We start from the raw sequence: 19,166 nt of genomic DNA, 5'->3' as shown, positions 1-19,166 counted from the left end.
TGCATGCCTGTGCGGCTGTTACAATGGCCTTCCTTTCTGACACAAAAATGACAGCTCAATTCCCGCAAACACTACATGGGTCTGATAGTGGTATTTATTGTTTGGTCCATCAGCAGTGCAGACATGCTGACAACCTGACATTTACTGTTGAGCCTTAAAAAGAAATAAACATTTTGTGAATGAAGTAAGCGCATATCTGGTCTTGGGACTGTCCAGGAGGAAATATATGCATCTTCTACTCCACAGATCACTGCCAGATCAGTTGAAACAATTAATTTACAGTGAACAAATGACATAGTCGGACTATTGGATCCATCATGTTCATGCCATAATAGCAAACTGGTCAACTTACAAGCACATAGGTGTTAAAACGCTACCTAATCTTCCAAAAATGACCTATAAAAAAAAAACATAAACCACAAACAATGGCCAAAATTTTAATTATTAATAAATGTATTCTGTCATGTTTTGGGTTTTATTTGTTATCATGTTAACTTTGGTTTTGTCGGGTTGGGTTTTTGTTTAATTTAGAGTTTTCTTCTTGTCCTTTGTTTGTGTGATCTGTGTTTTGTTATGTTGTCCCTGTGTCCTTCCCTTGTCTCGTCAAGCTTTATGTGGTCCACCTGTGTTTGCCTGCCTCGCGCACTTGGATCCTCAACCACGCCCGACATAACGTATTCTTTTTAAATCACTCTTTATTGCAGTTTTATTAAAAAACTGAATGGTCCTGTTTTGTACAGATTAGAAAACATACATTTGATATCAAGTGGAAATTACTCTGACCTTTAGAAAAGCGCCGTGGGAATTTGTTTTCACGCTCATAGCCAGTCTGTTAACAAAATGAGGGCAAATCAGTGCCTCGCTGCCCTTCCCAATGCTTTTAATTTGGGAAAGCAGCTTGAAGGGAACGTGACCCAGAATAATCACCTTTTTCAAGAGTTGTACCCTGGCTTCCTCAGGCTTGATTAATGCTCTCTTTATAACAGAATTTAGAGAAATAATCAAGTCTTAGATGCAATCAGGGGCATAGCTGCAAAATGTGGGCCCCTATTCATAATCCTTATGAAGCCCCCCCCACCATACTTTTTCCAATGGAGGTGGAGAGAGGTGAGGCAGCCAGCCAATTATTTGTAATAGCCACAATTTAACCCCCACCATTGGCATTTTGAAGTGCTGAGAAAAATTGTTGACAAATGTTACATTCATACAGCTCTTCCTTTTAATGACACATTTATTTCTGTTATCACGTTTATTATGGTAAAGTTGAGTCATAAAAAAGTAGTAAGTAGTCATATATTGTTGCAAGGGGGAAAAAACATCCATTCAGATCCATCCATCAAGAAGCAATGATAGTCAGGAATGGAATTGTGAGGTGGTGAGCGAAATCCCACCCCAAATCTCAATAATTAACAGAACAGGGCTCGGGGCGGCGACCAACGCACGTTGTTTGAAGGCATGCCAGGTTCCTGTGAACATTGCAAAGGGAGCTAGCTGAGCTGGGAACCTGCGGGCATTATTAATATGTTGTGTTGTACTTAAAATCTCGAGGGGAGGGCGTGTGTGGCCATCAATTAAACGTGTTCCAGAAACACAATTACTCAATCAGTTTCTGACATTAGTATTCCGTCCAATAAATTGAATCTCTCGTGTGTTCTACATTTTACATTTGGGATCATCAAAGAATAAAACCTTGCAGTGAATTACAATAGCATTGTAATTTTCAAGCAATGTTGTTTTGTTTTCGTAAGCATTATTTAGCACTCACGATAATAGAACTTTTTATAGCTACCTGTTTTTCATTTTTAACCTACATCTGATTTTTGTAGATTCTGCAACATAGCTGTAAGAATGTGTCTTAGGCATTGCAATAAAGTTTGAAGTTGCTTCATCTGCAACTACTCCACAAGGCAGAAGGGTCTGTTGGTTAGACAAGTACAGTACAGTAGTGAGCAAAGGCATGTATTTTACATTTTGTTGTCCATTTTTTATTATTATTATTATTTTTGTTTACATTTTTGGGATATCTGCATTCATCCCATAAACGTAAAAATGAAATAATAATAAGAAAAAATAAATAAAAGACAAAAATGGACATAAGTGTTTTTCACAACACAGCAACAATTTAAATTTTTTTGAACAAACAGCACACCACCAAACAAAATATCATAAAAATATATCAAATTGAGAAAATTGTCTTCTAAATGCACTCCAAAATGTAGTTACTCTGTGAAAGCTGGGATTGTTCTGCTGAACTTATATGAATGGCAACAGGTTGTTACGGTATGCCATCCAGTGGAAAACTATATAATTGCCCCAATTCTAATATGTTCAGCAGGAACAGATAAAGGGGATATAAAACGTCAACAGAACCCTGTTTATATGCCTTTATTGTGTGTGAGCGTGACCTATAACCTCTACAGTTCATAAAAGATAGGGGGAAATAAAAACTAAGCAAATGAGAAAATGTGGTTGCAGAAGTATGATGAAGCCCCAAATACATTTCAGATGTTCCACTTGACTTTTTGTTGTTGTTGTTGTTGTTGTTGTTTTTGCTTTCCAACAGAAGCCTAAATGTTTTTTTGCCAACACTGACTGTTATGAAACTGGGCAAAATTCTCTCCGCCTTGACTGAGGCCTCAACTAATCGAATCTTAATCGTGATCACCGTTTTGGCTGCCATGATTAAATGTAACTGATCATCAGCGATATTTACATCTAATACGCACCCTGTGCTTCACATCTAATCAAGCACACCCTGCAGCAGAAGCCTAAAGTCATTCCTGGATTGGGGACAGTAAATCATGTCAAGAGAAGAAAGCACAGTAAAAATTGGAGATGAAGAGCATCATGCATTTTATATGGTATGGGACTCGCTTGCTGAATATTCTGAATTGAACCGGTTTTGATGCAAATGTTGCATTGATTAGAAGAACTCTGTCTAGTCTCGTCAGAGGTCTGAATGGATGTTGCTAAACTTTGTCATCCTTTTGTTCTTCTTTAGCACCTGTGCTCGTTTTAGATAAGTCGTACTTTTCATTTTGCCTGGGTTGCTTACAAGACGAGGATGAACGAGGAATCAATTCTGCACCAATGCCCACTGCAAAATAATTTGTATGAATGCCAAGGTGAACACATTTCCCTGGCACGTCAGAAAGAAATATTTCAGTTTAGAGTGGAAAGTTAAATAGAAATTCACTGAGATGTTAATTTTGACATAAATCATTTTGTTAAAAATTGCCATTTGAATTCTAAAATCGTATATCAGTAGCACAATTCTGTCTTTCAAATTAATGGAAATTATATTTTGACATTGAAAGGCATTTGAGGAGAGGCTACTTTTTGTTGTTGTCATTGCTATCAATTAATTGTGCAGTTATGTTGGCATCCATAATCATTGCCTGATTGACGGCTAAAGTCACTCCCAATATACTATCTTGTAGTCTTTGCAGGGAACAGAATCCCATTATGCAATTATAAATGTTGGCCTGTCATCATCTCACTTGATTACACTGACACAGTAGCATTTTACAGTGTTTGCTGACTGGAGGAATTGCTATGTCTTGCTTTTAAATGTATAAGGAGAAAAAATAGGGGAGTGAAGTTGACGCCTAAATGTTTATGTAAAGGTAACAACTACAGTATATCACCATAAAAATTGCATATTTTGCTTGCAAAATGTTTATGCCGCAAAAAAGAAGAAGATAATTAACACTACATATTAAAACTGCATATTTCCCAGTAGAACACAAAAATAGGCCATGAATAGTAATAAGCACTTTTTTTTTACGAATTTTTATTTTTTTTAACAAAACAAAACAATGCTCTATGAAAAGTGCATGCTACATGCACACTAGTTTGTCTTGAAAAATACATGTTTCTCCACAAAGAATATGATTTGCCACAACATATTTTGATAGAAAAACACTAGATGAGAACATTTTGTCACCAACTCAATATCTTGTGATTAGAAATTACATGTTGCGAAATTACAAAATGTTGCCATGAAAACTACCTTTCACCATACAGTTACACAAGCAGGCCATGAGGATATTTTGTCACACAAACATTAGATTTTCTCATGAAAAATACATTAGCCGTTAAAACACAATTTTTCCATACACTGGATAATGAGTGATTTTGCAATTAATACAAAATGTATAATCTAAGGCAGGGGTCTGCAACCTGCAGCTCTGGTACCACATGTGGCTCTTAAGTCTTTCTCCTTTGGTAAAATGGAAATGGACTGCTTTTTATATAGCGCTTTAACTACACCATATGGTGCCCAAAGCGTTTTACAATTAAAGCCTCACATTCACACATTCACACACACACACTCATAGATCAGTGGTCGGCTGCTGCCACGCAAGGAGCTGCCAGGTCCACTGGGAGCAAATCGGGGTTCAGTGTCTTGCTCAAGGATACTTCAACAGGGTCACCAGGGGTGAGGAATGAACCCCAACCTCACGGATTTGAGCCGACAACTCAACCACTGAGCCATTGCTCCCTGTGGATCTCTTTTAAAAAAAAAAGTAGAAACTAATATTGTTTTTACATATTTTTTTATTTTAAGATAAAATGTTATTTAAATGAATTAATTACTAAATTAAAAAGTGACAAATTAAATATTCAAAAAAATGTCATAGTCCACATTTTTAAGTTGGTCTAAAAATATCATAGAAGTTCTGGAAAAGTGGGCACGGACAGTATGTGATCAGATGCAGTTGCCTAAATGCAAATGCTCAAAATGAATGTCTATCAAACCCACAAAGAAGTGCAATCATGTATTCAGTTCAAAAGAATCATTCAAGTATCATTTCAAAAACTTCCTCCAAGTTTACTTTTTTAAAATATGTCAGCATAGCCTTTCCATTATAATCAACTCAATAAATTGTTAAAGAAGAAGCAAAGGTTCTAGTCCCCGAAGTACTTTATTCCCATTTGACTTTATTTACTTTATCACTGTACTTTGTGGTTAGCTATTGCATGTTTTTCCCATGTCTGCTCAGTTGAGGATTTTTGGTGGCCTGCCAATCAATTGCTACCAGACTACACGTTTTACTTTATTCTCCTGTTATTTTTGTCTCAGCTTGCTTTAAAAATAAGGGAGTTGTGCAACATTTGACGTTGAATCATTCCAAAGTAACCACTTGGTTGTGTTTCCACAAGCACGCTGATAAATCCATATTTCTCAATATACATAATTAGATTTGAGATGTTTCCTTTTGTGTTCTTTTCTTTCTTATTCTTTTTGTTTAGTTTTTAGCAGATGCCCAATTTATTGAAGCTTCTTTTAAACTTCATATCTCACAAATAAGTATTAAAAATAATCTGTCTAACTAAGGACGGCCCTCAGAGTGCCGGTTGGTAGACTCTGCAGTTTTGAAATTGGATTTAACACCACGTGCTTCCTATTTTAAGTACTGATAGCGCTCAAGTTCTTCCTGTCTACCTCCATGCAAAATGACTGCATCCTTCACAAGATCATTCGTCGTGACATACTGAAAATACATGAGTTGGCTCATTAAAGCAAATTCATCCACGTGAATACTTTTGAGATCAATGTTTACTGATAATCTAATGCATAGCTTTGAATGTTAGCTCACTAGACTCTACTCGTGTTTTGGTCAAAACTACAAGACTACAAGTACAGAATCATTGACGTATTATTAACATTTTTAAGACCAGCACACATGACCATGCAGCAACAACATTCTCTTGTTTTGTTTTTTTCTCTGCTCTCAGTCTGCACTGCAATTCATCCCAAATGTGTTCTACTGAGTTAAAGTCAGGACTCCATGCAGGCCAGTGAAGCTCATCAACACCAGACTCTGTCATCCATGTCTTTATGGACCTTGCTTTGCGCACTGGTGCACAGTCAAGTTGGAAGAGGAAGGAGCCAGCTCTGTTCCCACAAAATTGGGAGCATGAAATTGTCCAAAATATTTTGGTATTTTGAACATGCTTGAAGCTTTGCACAAGATGCAGGCACAATGTTGCCATTCAGCCCTTTACCCTCCGTCGAGTGGGCGTGTGTATAGCAAACATAAAGAGGACAGGTACTTGAATAATGAGTGAGGAATCTACATCGCAATGACCCCAATTTCAAATCCTCTCATTTCTGTGTAGTCTTTGCTTTTCAAAGGCAAACGACATGCATGCAAATGACCGACCACATAGACGCTAAACTTAAACCATGTCACAGACGCATTTTGATTATGCGTAACATTTTTTTTCTTGCAGTACACTACAAAATGTTTTTTTCTGACAAATAAAATAAAGAAATAATTATGAGAGAGATAAAAATAAAAATAAAGTTGTCATTGTGTACAAAACACATATCACATATACCGAACTATGGCCCACACCGAGATACAGACTACTGGGGGTTAACTGTACCGTCCATCCAAATTAGGTTTCCACACTCATAGCACTTAGCATTGTGGTATTTGCAACTAATTTAGCTAAGCTAAATGTCAATCCACTAAAGCAGTCATTCCCAACCAGTGTGCTGGGGCAAATTAAAATGATTTAATTTCACTTCATTGTTCTAACAAGAATTTATTTTAAGAAGACGGGGCTAGTTGTGTCACTTTTTATACTTTTGTCTAGTTCTTGGAATCAATACATTATATATAAACAAAATGTATACCAGATAAAGGACCAAAGTCTTAGGTATTTTTTTGTATTCATGTCATTTTCCTACTTCCATCAATTAGAGGGAGTGAACAAGTGAAATGCTGCCCCTCCAATGGGTAAGTTGTCACACTATATGGGGTAAAATGTCACATTGGATTTGGCAACTAATAGAATAAAACAAGGACAAAATTATCCCTTTTCTCCTGTTTATTTATTTTTACAGCTAGAGAAATTGTTTGTTATTGATCTTGAAAATGTACTATAGTCATTGAGCAAACTTTAACATAAAATATTCTGAAATAGATTAAAGTCCTTATGAACTGCTGGCATGTACAGCTCTCTAACTCAAATGCCAGTTTTGCTTTCCTTAAACCGGAAATTTGAGATTCAATTGTTATTCACCACAAATAATTTCAAAATAATTATAATAATTTAACAAAATAAAGCATTTTGGTTAATTGATTAATGGATGGTTCATCATGACACTTAAACCAGTCCTGACATGTGGGCATACTGCAGTTCCACCAACAACTGGAAAATCGATTTTTAAACAGTGAAACAAAACCTTTTTTATTTTATTTTATTTATTTATTTTTATTTTTTATTTATTTTCTTAAGGAAAAAAAAAATGTGAAACAAAACCTAGCAAACTAATCACCTCACTCTTCAGACTCATCATCTGAAGGGTAATTCTGGCATATGTAAACCGAGTTGCCAGATGTGCATTTTTCATTGGCACCTTATTTGCATATGTGACAATAAACCCCAAAATGACTGAGGCAAGTTGCCCCAAACTACCATGTTGGCTAATACTTGCTCTAGTTTAAAGTTGGCTTAAAACAGATCGATATATGACACCTGTTTCAAAATTAATGAAGTTGAAAATGTTTACTTTGGGTTGTGCAAAACAGATAACTGGCCCTCATCTAAGCTCACAATGTGCTATTCTCTTCTCCGACAGTACACAACCCTTGACCATTTAGACGAAGAAAACTAGTATTCCACTTTTTCGTTGCGCCCTCTGGTGGACAAGAAAATTGCAATGTGACAACTTACCCTTGATACAACTAGCCCCGGTATCCCCTACTCATACTACATATTATATACAGTACTATCTTCACCTATATATGCCAGTGACAGTGACAGAACAAATGGAAGCTTTTCCACTAGATCAGGGATGAGCAACTTAAATAACGGAGGGGGACACAAATATGTTTCTCAATGAATGTATAAAAATCCAGCATTCAACAACAAAGAGTTTATATAACTACATACTGTGACTTGTTTATGCAAGTACAGTGTTCTCATGCATAAAAATTACCATTCAAGAACCGACTGAACAACAGTTGCTGAAACTGCTGAACAGCAAGTGCAAGAATTAAATTTGTGCATGTTTTCACAAAACTCAACTCACTCAGATTTTAATAGTATTTAGGTATTGTGTTTGTCCTGCATGTCATTCCAAATCAGTATACGACCTGGTGCAAGCGCAATTATGGCATGTCTGCCATCTAGTGGTGAATTGTGATACTACAACATAAAACTATACAGTGGAACCTCGGTATATGCGGGGATAGGGATAAAGCTGGGGCGGGGGAAAGCTGCATAAAACTGGTTGAAAAACATTAAGAGTTTTTTGTTTGTTTGTTTGTAAAACAAACAAACAAAATATTTTTTTTAAATGCTAATAAACTTTTCAAGAAAAAAAAACAGTGTTTGGTCCCCCACCCCCCAAAAATATAAAAATAAATAAATGTTGATTTTCAAAAAATAAATAAGTAAATTAAAAAAATGTTAAAAATAAATAAGTAAATTAAAAAAATGTTAAAAATAAATAAATATTGATTTTCAAAAAATAAATAAGTAAATAAAAAAATTATTAAAAATAAATAAATAAATCCACAAATAAGAGAATCCGTGGATGCAGAGCTACAAGTATGAGGAGGTCCCCTGCAACAGAGGAATGAAACATGTTCAGATCAGAATCCCCCCCCACCCAACACACACTCGCAATAAGAATGCGGTCGCGGGCCACTTGGATACATGTCCATTGGTTTGACTATGCCTAATGCCTACTGAAACAGAATATATCATTCCGTGCAATAGGGAAACCCAGTATGGATAAATGCACACACGCATACAAATGTCTTTGCAGTTGTGAGCTTGAATGACAAGTCGCAAATGAACACAGCCATGGTGTCATTAGTCACTCCCCATTTTACATTTATTGTCCACTTGCTGGCGCAGTAGAGCAAATGAAGCATCATGACATTTCCGCCTATGAATCAACCAAGTGGCTATCAATGCCTAACCATTCCACTAAATGTGGAACTGTGATACACGTCCATTCGTAGCCTGTTGATTATGCGGAATGTCTGTTCCTGGAACTGAAGAGTGCTGCGAGCTCAATCTCTTTGCCGGGGCAACCCGGGAAAACAGAACCAGTGTATATCATACCAGCACACATTGTGAGCTTTAATGTCCAAGTTACTAATTCAGCCAAATAAGGAGGTTAAGTTAACCTGTATTTTAGCCTTGCATAACTTCCATGAAACATTTTAGACAATTCTCCCTCAATCACTTTGCTGCCACCTACAGGACAGGGGCAACATCTGTTTGAAATACTATCCAGACATCTATGGATTAATGTATTTTTCCCAAGATTATTTGATCTTTGTTCCTCCTTTTAACAGTGGGTTTGTTGCTTTGAAAAACAGGATCTGTGGTGTCAAGTTAAGCCCTCCACAGTAGATATCCTGCATTTAGGATATAAATATTACTGTTGGCTCTGCAAAGAGTTGCAGAGATCTGTGGAGTGTGTCTGTGTAGAAGGTCTCCGGGGAGCAAATGTTGAATGCAATACGAATAAATAAATACAATAAATAAATAGAAACCGGTTAGGCTGAGCAGCTGGTCTAGCTGTGCAACAGGAGACTTGCTACACTTGTGAAGTTGCACAATGTTTTGAAATGGGAAAAATATCAATCCAAATGGATCCAATGTGCAATGTGTGTTGTGCTATTATAAAGAATTTTAGGTTTGATAGCTCAAGATTTTGCATTAATTACTTTATCTGCATACGGTTGTGGCTACAGTGACCTTCATGCTCGAAAAGATAAGCAAGGCTAAAAGAGCATGGGAACAGGGTAAAAAAAACAAAAAAAAAACATAGAATGCTCCAATAACCTCCGACCATCACAATCAAATCTGTTTTCTCTGCAGTCCAAGCCTCAATCCACATCAATTACCACTGTTGTGGGCCAGAAATGCGCTTTTTCATTTACAAAATATTTCAGTGAACAGTAGCCCAGTGAGAAATGCCAGAGAAGCCCAGTTAGTGGCAAGCACGACAAATAAATCTGATCTGTCGGAGAGGCACTATTGATCCAGAAAAAGCTCCTTACATGAATCAGGGCGGGACTCTGTGTTGTTAAGTCTCTGTGGCATGGTCGTGTTTCAGCGGGAGAGACGCACGACCAAACTGAAACAATGCTCATTAAGTCACCCGGGCCGACTGCTGCTTGCAACATGGTGGCAACCTGGACATTAAGATCTGAAAGTGGGGGTATGTGCAGGAACATGAATGCCAGGTTGTCACAGCCCCGCGCCTGAGGCTCTGCATATGTGCTTGCTGAGTAGAAATTATCCCTCTCTGATGTCCTGCTCACTTGCATCACCCCACAGTACACGCCATTGCTCTTTAATGGACGTGCTGTAGGTTGCAGTTGCAAGGCTCATCTGACGGCAGAGCGCGCAATTCACAGAGAGAGGTATTATTTTGAGAATTAAATTGTGGTTTAATTAGGTCATCTTAAATAAATGTTAAGTCATTGGAAAGGTTGTCAATGATGGTGTAGCGTTACATTGGCCTGGCTTTGGCACAGGCAGCATGGGTTCACTTCAGTTCAGGAGAGTTCTTCACCAAAACGAGAAACTCAAAATTAACAAAAGCATTCAAAGAAATGTCTTACACTGCCATTGAACACATTCAGACTAATCCATTGAAATATTTGATCAGGATACCATTTTTGCAGGTCTGTGGGAATTACATTTCCCCCTCATAATTATCTTATTACAATGAGTGTATATTAGGTTAAGTGTCGTTTTGCAAAATGTACACGCTGGAGGAACAGCGTTAGTAGGTCTATGATTTATTATAGATTTTTAGTACCTATTTACATTTTTATGAAGGCATCACTACCAACAAGCAGTGATGGGAAAATAAAGCTTCATGACGCACTTGTGATGTTATTTTACTCTTGTAGATGGTGCTCTTGGTTAAAATATCAAGGCTAGTGCAATGGAAATTGATTACGTTTCCACTGCATCTTTAAACCATGATTGCCATCTGGAGGAGTCAAAAGATATCACAAGTAGTGATGGGAAAATGAAGCTTCATGAAGCACTTGTGATATTTTTTGACTCCTCTACATGGCACTCTTGGTTGAAAGATGCAGTGGAAATGTAATCAAGTTCCTTTGCACTAGCCTTTATATTTAAACCAAGACCACCATCTAGGGGAGTCAAAAAATATCACAAGTGCTTCATGAAGCTTAATTTTCCCATCACTAATCACAAGTGCTTCATGAAGCTACATTTGTCCATACCACCAAGCTTTATTAACTTCCTGTGATGGCAATGCATCACGTTATAAACTCCCACTTTCTTTTTTTGTTATTATTGTGAACACGTTCCTGGTTGCTAACCATGCTATTTTGCCTGTGGAAATCAACTATTAGTTATAGTTTCCTTTTCCTTTTTCCAATGAAAAAAAAAAGGACACATTTGAAGTTTATCAGCGCTGCGCAACAGATTTCACTCATCTTTTGATCGAGGGTTCCATTTGAATGTTTGTATCAATTTACAAAAATACTTTACATTGGTTAACTACTGGATGGGACGGAGGCTTTGAAATCAACCTGCAAATATTGTGCTTCTGACCTTGTGTCATAGGTAGGTAACAGGTTATTGGTGCCAGGATCAACTTTAGCACCGCAAAGTTGTTGGCATTGATGTCAAATGGCAAATTAATTATCTTCACGTGCGAAGCTGCAACAGCTCCATAAACGGCGAGCACGACAAGCATGACAACATCCTGCTTTGGTGAGTTCTGTCTGAAAGGCACAAATGAATAAATACTGGTTTGCTTCTTATGCACTGATTCTTATATCTTAGAACCTATAATGCTACTTCGAGACGCTGTAATTTATTCATCAGGTTGTTGAAAATGCATTTATGTATAAAACAAAATGATCCGACACCCATGAGTGGCTTTGTCATTTTTGTACAAGTAAACACGTTGTTTTTGCTCCACTTTTCCTGCAGCAGCAACCAGCATACGGTTCTTTTGGCATACACTTTTTTCACAGGGACAACCAGTTCTGGTCCTTCTGGATTTAACAGACTGCTGTGCACTGGGTATTTATGACGTTGGAGCTTACAGACGCACAGACATCTCCAGAGGATGGAATCTCAGAGAAGCAACACAGCCTATTTCCCTGCAAATTAGGTTAATCACGCTCCAGAGAGGCCTTGCTAATAACTCTCATAGAAGCTATTAGGGTGGCACCTAAATTACATGAATACAGGAATATCAGTGATGCCACCTTTCCGCTTCGACATCTGCGAAGACTTTAACCGGCCGTATCAAAAGCATTCATCCCTGACCACAGAAACCGCCTCGATGAGAAATTATATATTTTGATTCGAGTCAGCCTATGAGATCAATTTTAATTGTTTTGTAAGGGGCTTCAAAGCGCATTGAACACATCCACAAGGAAACAATTGGACCGGTTATATAATAGAAGTTATCCATCAACTATTTTATATGACTCATAAGTGGATCCCGGCTGACTTGGTTGAGAGGCAGACTGCATCCTGGACAGATCACCCGTCAATCACAAGACTGGCACATGGAGAAAGACGGCCATTCGCATTCACACATATGGGCAGTTTCAAGTCGAACCAAACATGTTTTTGGATGGCTGGAAGGAAGTCACGACCAACTTGCTTTGTGTGTCAAAAATGTTGACCAGTCCTCGTAATTTTGCTTGGAAATCCATCTTTGTTCAACCTGAGCATCTATTCAAAGTAGCCTCCAAATTATTCATCTCACTTGTTTATTTATTTTGTTCTTATCTGCAACTAAACTGTTTCCTATATTTAACTATTTTCTTTTGATGTGAAGAGCTCCCACAGTGCCCACTGAAACTGGTGTCTCTGCCAGTGATATTTTTGCAGTTACATTGCGCTGTGTATTCTTTCCAGTGGCTTGGTGGGAGGAGAGTTTGGTGTGGGAAACCTTAACCATGGAATAAGCATGGAATGTGTCCAAGAATGCTAATAATAATGATTCATGAAAAATTAATCCTTGCTGGTAAAAATCGACATTACAGGGTCCCACAATCACTTCTACAGATGATATGTTGAGGGTTTTCTTTGTCTAACTCATTTTGTTTTGGATGATTTCAATAAAGAGAATGACTTTTTGATATGTTAAAAAAAAAGACCATAATCTGATGTTTTTTTCTCCTCTCTCTCGCTATCAGTACATAGAGTGATTCCTGAATGACTCCCTTCCTACCTCACGGAATACTTTTAAAATATCTAATAATTATGTATTGAATACAAATATGCAATTGCTTTTTCCCCCTGAAGAATGACTTCATTATTGAGCAGCTTACAACTACTTCACATTTGTGAAGTCCCGGCGTTTATCTGAATAACACTTTGGTAGGAGGTGATGATGCACGTAATACTTCATCGACAGTTCTGCAGGTGTTATCTATTCATTTTGACATTTCAACACGCTCATCACCATGTTTGCTAATGACAGTGCTGCTGTAATGCCCACAACATTTGTTGTCTTTCTGAACAAGGAGCTAGTAGTTTGTTTGCTTCACTGAATATGTTCCCTGCCAGATACAATGTTATTGACAGCTGTCTGAGTAATAAAGAAATGGTTGGAGACTGATATTGACAAAGGATTAGTATGACTGGCTTTCAGTCTGACATGAATATGTCCTATTAAGTCAACAAATAATGGAAACGTTTTCCTTAACTGAACACTGGCAGATGCACACCTCTGGCCAGTTTACTCAAAACTATGTTGCTTGCATGTTACCTTTTATATAAGCATTGTGTGTTTCCCTGCGAGGTCAGCCATGAAAATTACAGACTGTTTGATTTGAGAGCATGTATCTAACTTGCTGGCAGCTCGCATATACTGTATCTCATGAAAACCTTTGTTACTCAAAAACAATATTACACTTCATTAAATTGAACTATGTGGTCCGGTCTTCATTTGCCTCCTTTCTTTCTCTGCTCTTCTAGACAACAAATAAGGCATCCATTAATGGTGTTGTTGTTTTCACCCGATAATTAGCCAGATAATTGCGCGTGCGTGGGAGTGCGCGTTCTCTCACAGGTGGGGAGTAGATCTAAACGCTGCTTGTGCTGTCACTTTGGCGCCCCTCAGCGGTCATGTTATGAATTGTTCGCTCAAACGTGACTCCCTAAAATTGAATATGATAATAATAATAATAATAATAATAATAATAATAATAATAAAAGCCACACTTGATTTTAAAATAGTTAAGGAATATTTGATCAAAAGGCTGTTGTTGACTTAATAAATAGAGTCCAGTCATAAATCAGTTTCTTCAAAGTTGGTGTGACGTAGATTTAAAGACAAGCAGAAGAGTGAAACACGACGCACATTTTTTTAATCTACCAAAACATTAGGTAAAGAGCTACTTCATTGATTTATTTATGATCATAAGTCGTCTTACCTGCGGGCGACACTCCGTTTTATCCACATGTTCTCCTTCTCAAATGCCGAATCAGTCCACCGGGTATCCTCCCATTTAGATTAGCGTTCAACCGAAGTCGACTGTGGTCAATGGCACTCAAGTGACGGACTTTTCTCCAGCTAACAGGGACGCCAACATCATTTAAGCCATATCCACTGTGGTGGCGCACATATAATTCCTCCAGCGATGGAAAAAAGAAGAAGAAGAAAATAGAAGTACGCTTTAACTTATTCTACTTGGCAATAATCTTCAGAGTAGACGGGTTGAAAAAAAAATGTGGGGGTTAATGGGCGCTTGTAGGTGGACAGGTGAACCGGAAGCCAAAAAACGAATCCTCAAACTTTGCCTTCAAATTTTCACCACCTCTCAAGGCGAAGAAGACTAAGAAAGAACCCCCAAAAAACAAAGAAAGAAAGAAAAATCAAGCGATGTCTGCATCTTCGTCTGCTCTCTCTTCTACATCGTTGTTAGGCAGACGAACGTCCAGAAATGTTGACATACAGCTGGAGAGAAGTCGTCGCGAGTTAGTGGGTCCAGCATCTCTAAAGAGGAGGCAACATCTGTGGTTGGGGTAACATCTGTGGTGGAGGGGTGGAGAAAAAAAGATATATATTCAAAATAAAATAAAAAAGAATAAGGAGGGGTGACGAAGGAGGCGGTTGCGGTTGTTTCGGCGTAGTTGAGGATTGGAGCGTGTCAGTGGAGAAATGGAGCGAAAGAGGAGAGAGGGGAGAGAGTGAGAGAGAAAGAAAGGCAGCTCCGTCTCCTCCCGCCGCTCGTCTTCGTCTCTGCCACTGACAAACGAGCTGCCTGCTGAGGCTCGCGCCTTCGTGACGTCACTTTAAAGCCGAATATGTCATGCGCCTCAGCCTGTCAAGTCAAACGAGAGCGGCACACTAGGGGGCACATGAGGGGCGTTTCCTAAAACCCTGGGGCCCCATGGAAGAACAACCATGGACCCCCCCTCCCCACCGCCCACTTTCATTGCTTTAATAAAACGCTTGCTTCAGGTCCGTGGGATTATTTGCTAATACAAATTTGAAAGTTAAAAATAAAGACAAAAAGTTACAAATTAAAAACGCAAACCAAGTCATTGATTAGCAAAACTGCTTTAAAAAAAAAATTATTTCGAGGCTTGCATACTGACAATTGAAATTTATACTGTCTGACTTTTCCAGTGGAAATAATGTGTTGCCATGCATAAGGTCCATTGCTCTGTCTTTGCTCACGGGTGTCACTTTGAATGAGACGAGTGTGTGAAGTAATGTAGTAGTATGATTAGCCATTATTTCAGAAGAGAGGGGGGGGGGGGGATTGTTTAGAGGTAATAAACCGCCTTTTGTTTTTTCAATTTCATTTTGGACATTTGTGATACTCATTGTAATCCCTGGAGGGGAAGTTCAACTCACACTCTGCTGGATATCTGCATTGCACACCAAACTAAACATGTACAGGCATGCAAGGAGAGATGTGAGAGCAAAAGGGGCATGCAAATTGTGCTGCGCCGCTTGAGCTTGGGTGAGAGGTCATTGCCTTGCTCAAGGGCACCCCGACAGTAGTCAGGAAGCAGACTAGCATCTCTCCAACAACTACTTGCCACTTTACATTTTATCCGCAGCGGGATGCAAACAATGACCCTTCAGTTCCATAGCCCAAGTCCTGATAGATGAGCTACTGCCTTTATTTATTTATTTTATTTATTTACTCCTCTCTGCACTAGCCAGAGGACTAAAACCAAACTGTCAAATTCTGGTTGAGTTAAAACACAATGACAGGCAAGCATAAGTAGCCAGATAATTGAATGCCCAATGGCAACGCTGGACACAAAAATTCAGTAAAACGTCATCTTGCCAGCAAGGTTATTGCACACAAAATGCACAGGAAATGAAAATGTTTTGAATCGTTTTTATTATTATGTTTAAAAGTCAAAATCCTCCAATTTCATCCGCAAACAAACAATCTTTGTTTGGAAAAAAAATACTTTATGATTTTTCTTGTGAACGATATGCGCTTCGGCTCAAAGGTTGGAAAGCACTGCGCCAAAGTATGACATTTACCTTTTTTCACAATTACATTTGTGTGGAGTGCCACAATATCCATGCGCTTCAAAATATTGGACCATGGTTTTTAACAGTTCAATTTGTAATAAATGACTGTCTGGAGGGCAGCATGGCGGACGAGTGGTTTGCACGTTTGCCTCAAATTCAAGAAGTCATAGATTATATTGCTGTTTGATAGCCCCGGTCCTCGAGTCCCCCTATCGAGCCCGTTTTCCATGTCTCCCCAGCCAACACAGCTGAGGATCGTTATCAGGCTTCATGCAGAGCTTGCTGATTAGCTGATCGTTTGAAACACCTGTGTTGCTTGTGGGAGACATGGAAAACAGGCTGGATAGGGGGACTCGAGGACCGCGGTTGAGAACCACTGGGTTATATTATACCCGATCCACGCAGCACATCTCACTGAAGCTCAGTCAAAGGATCAATGCTACATGTCTTGATTTTACTCTACATTACTTTATTGTACTTAATCGTATTAGATATTAGTGTACTTATTGTGTACAGTATTTTGGGTCAACAAAAAATATCGCAGCAGATCAGTATGTAAGATCTCACTTCCTGAACGGGTTAGATGAAAATAGATATACAGTCGGATGACAGACCTCATATCAAACACAGATGGACTCTTTTGGGCTTTTGATGGTTAAAATAAATAATATAAAACATAATGAGTATTATGTAACGTAATATTCACAGTTTGTTTGCTGGCTGTTTGCTCACAATAAACCTGAGTCAGCGAGAGAAGGCGGCAGCCGTTAATGTCAGTGTGGGACTCAAAAGTGCAAGAAATAATTTGTACGCAGGTTGGAGCCTCTACTGCTTCAAAGGTCACCACTTTGTGCAGGTTTTGGTGGCTCCATAGCTAAAAATAAAGGCCTGCCAAGAACAGTGAACATAAAATGCATCAAGAAAAAGGGTAACATGGACTGTACCCGGGATATGTAGTGATGTCAGACTTCAGGAACACTTAGACATCAGGATCAATCACATCACGCTGAGCATCACAATGTCTGAGCTGAGTTCGAAGCTGTTTCCCTCTCATAATCTGAACCAACGGAGTACTGAAGTGAAGAGGAATTAAGTTGGGAGAGTTACTTATTCTACTATGTTTCCCGCGTGACATGAATGCAGCATTAAACTGTCACCCCGGAGGCTTTTTTACATATCTGTTCTACAAGATGTCAGCAGTAGGCAAAATCCATTACCTTACACACACGCACACAAAAATCACCTATGACAAGATCAGCTCTTGCGTGAGAACAAGAGAGAATGTGGCGGCCTTTCTTGTGAACCTCCAGGTCAAAGTGTCAAACCAGCGAACGCATCACACCTGCTTTACCGTTGCGACTGCTCTAGCCTTTACTCCAGCAAATGTATTGCATTTTTAAACCGAAGTACTTTTATGCTTGAGTTTGTGCTTGTTTTTGCACAAAACCTTATCAATTATAGAGTGGACTTGTCTTGAGAATTTCAAGGTGGTATGTTGAACCTTTAACACCCTGGTAATGGTTCAATTTGGAGTCTATCCAAAATAGTGGTTAAAAAAATAAATCCTGTTTGGACCACATAACCATATCATAGGAAAACTATACATTCCTCCGTTTCTATACCGCTTATTGTCACTATGGCCAAGGCACAGGACACACTGGACTCAGTGTTGTCAACTCCCCAGTAAGTACCTTTTGAATGTCCTAAAAGCAGCTAGAAGTTGCTAAATGACGTCAGTGCCTAATTTGCACAATTGCCAATTTGCATGCAATAGTAATGGATAGTGATGGGAAAATGAAGCTTCATGAAGCACTTGTGATATTTTTTGACTCCCCTAGATGGTGCTCTTGGTTTAAATATAAAGGCTAGTGCAAAGGAAATTGATTACATTTCCACTGCATCTTTCAACCAAGAGTGCCATCTAGAGGAGTCAAAAAATATCACAAGTGCTTCATGAAGCTTCATTTTCCCATCACTAGTAATGGATGCTGTAGGCGAGGGGAATAACGTCATGGAAGAGGCAAAAAGTGAGTAAAAAAAAAAACACGAACACTAAAAAAAAGTTGCTGGATTTGTTACTAGTTACTTTGTTACTAGTCGCTTTTGACTGCAAAGAGGCCTTGGAAAGCCACCAGATTTGATGAGATGGTCGGCAAGTTGGCAACACTGCCTGGACAGCCAATGGCATGGCAAATATAAACAAGCATTCAAGCTCATGTTCAAACCTACTTTATTGATAGGGGTAGGCAAGTTCGGTCCTAGAGAAGTTGTTGTTTTTGATGTCTCCCTCCTCGAACACAGCTGAGAGGCTCCTGCAGAATGTAATTATGAGCTGATGATTTGAAACACCTGAGTTTGGAGGCAGGAGACACCGAAAACATGCAGGACTGCGGCTTTCTAGGACCGAACTTGCCTATCCTTGGTTTAGAGACTTACATCAACCTAAAAAGACATGACTTCACATTGAAGCCGGAGCTCAGATTCAATCCTAAAACTTTACAACTGTGAGGGAGACGTACTGATCACTCGTAAATTACACTGCCCTCATCGGAAAGCTATAAGAATTACTGCACTAATGAAGCCATAAAACGTTACAACTGAAATCAAATTTTAGCTGCCAGCCAGACACGGCAATGAAGATCAGCAGAATTGTTCTTATTTCTATTTCTTG

The 19,166-nt window shown here is 38.7% G+C and overlaps 1 protein-coding gene across 2 annotated transcripts in view; it reads right to left on the bottom strand.

The window, feature by feature from the left end:
• Positions 1 to 15,228, bottom strand: part of ajap1 (adherens junctions associated protein 1) — a 52,098-nt gene extending 36,870 nt beyond the window's left edge. For both annotated transcript variants that reach the window (XM_086069152.1, XM_086069153.1), the window contains exon 1: positions 14,427 to 15,228. In XM_086069152.1, coding sequence (XP_085925278.1) covers positions 14,427 to 14,455 — 29 coding nt within the window. In that variant the 5' untranslated portion in view covers positions 14,456 to 15,228. The remainder of the gene's footprint in view (positions 1 to 14,426) is intronic.
• Positions 15,229 to 19,166: the final 3,938 nt, after the last annotated feature.

This window comes from Leptonotus elevatus, chromosome 2 (assembly GCF_054856555.1).
Source record: "Leptonotus elevatus isolate MCC_2025b chromosome 2, RoL_Lele_1.0, whole genome shotgun sequence".
Taxonomy (NCBI): Eukaryota; Metazoa; Chordata; class Actinopteri; order Syngnathiformes; family Syngnathidae; genus Leptonotus; species Leptonotus elevatus.
This window is presented reverse-complemented; position numbering and strand designations above follow the sequence as displayed.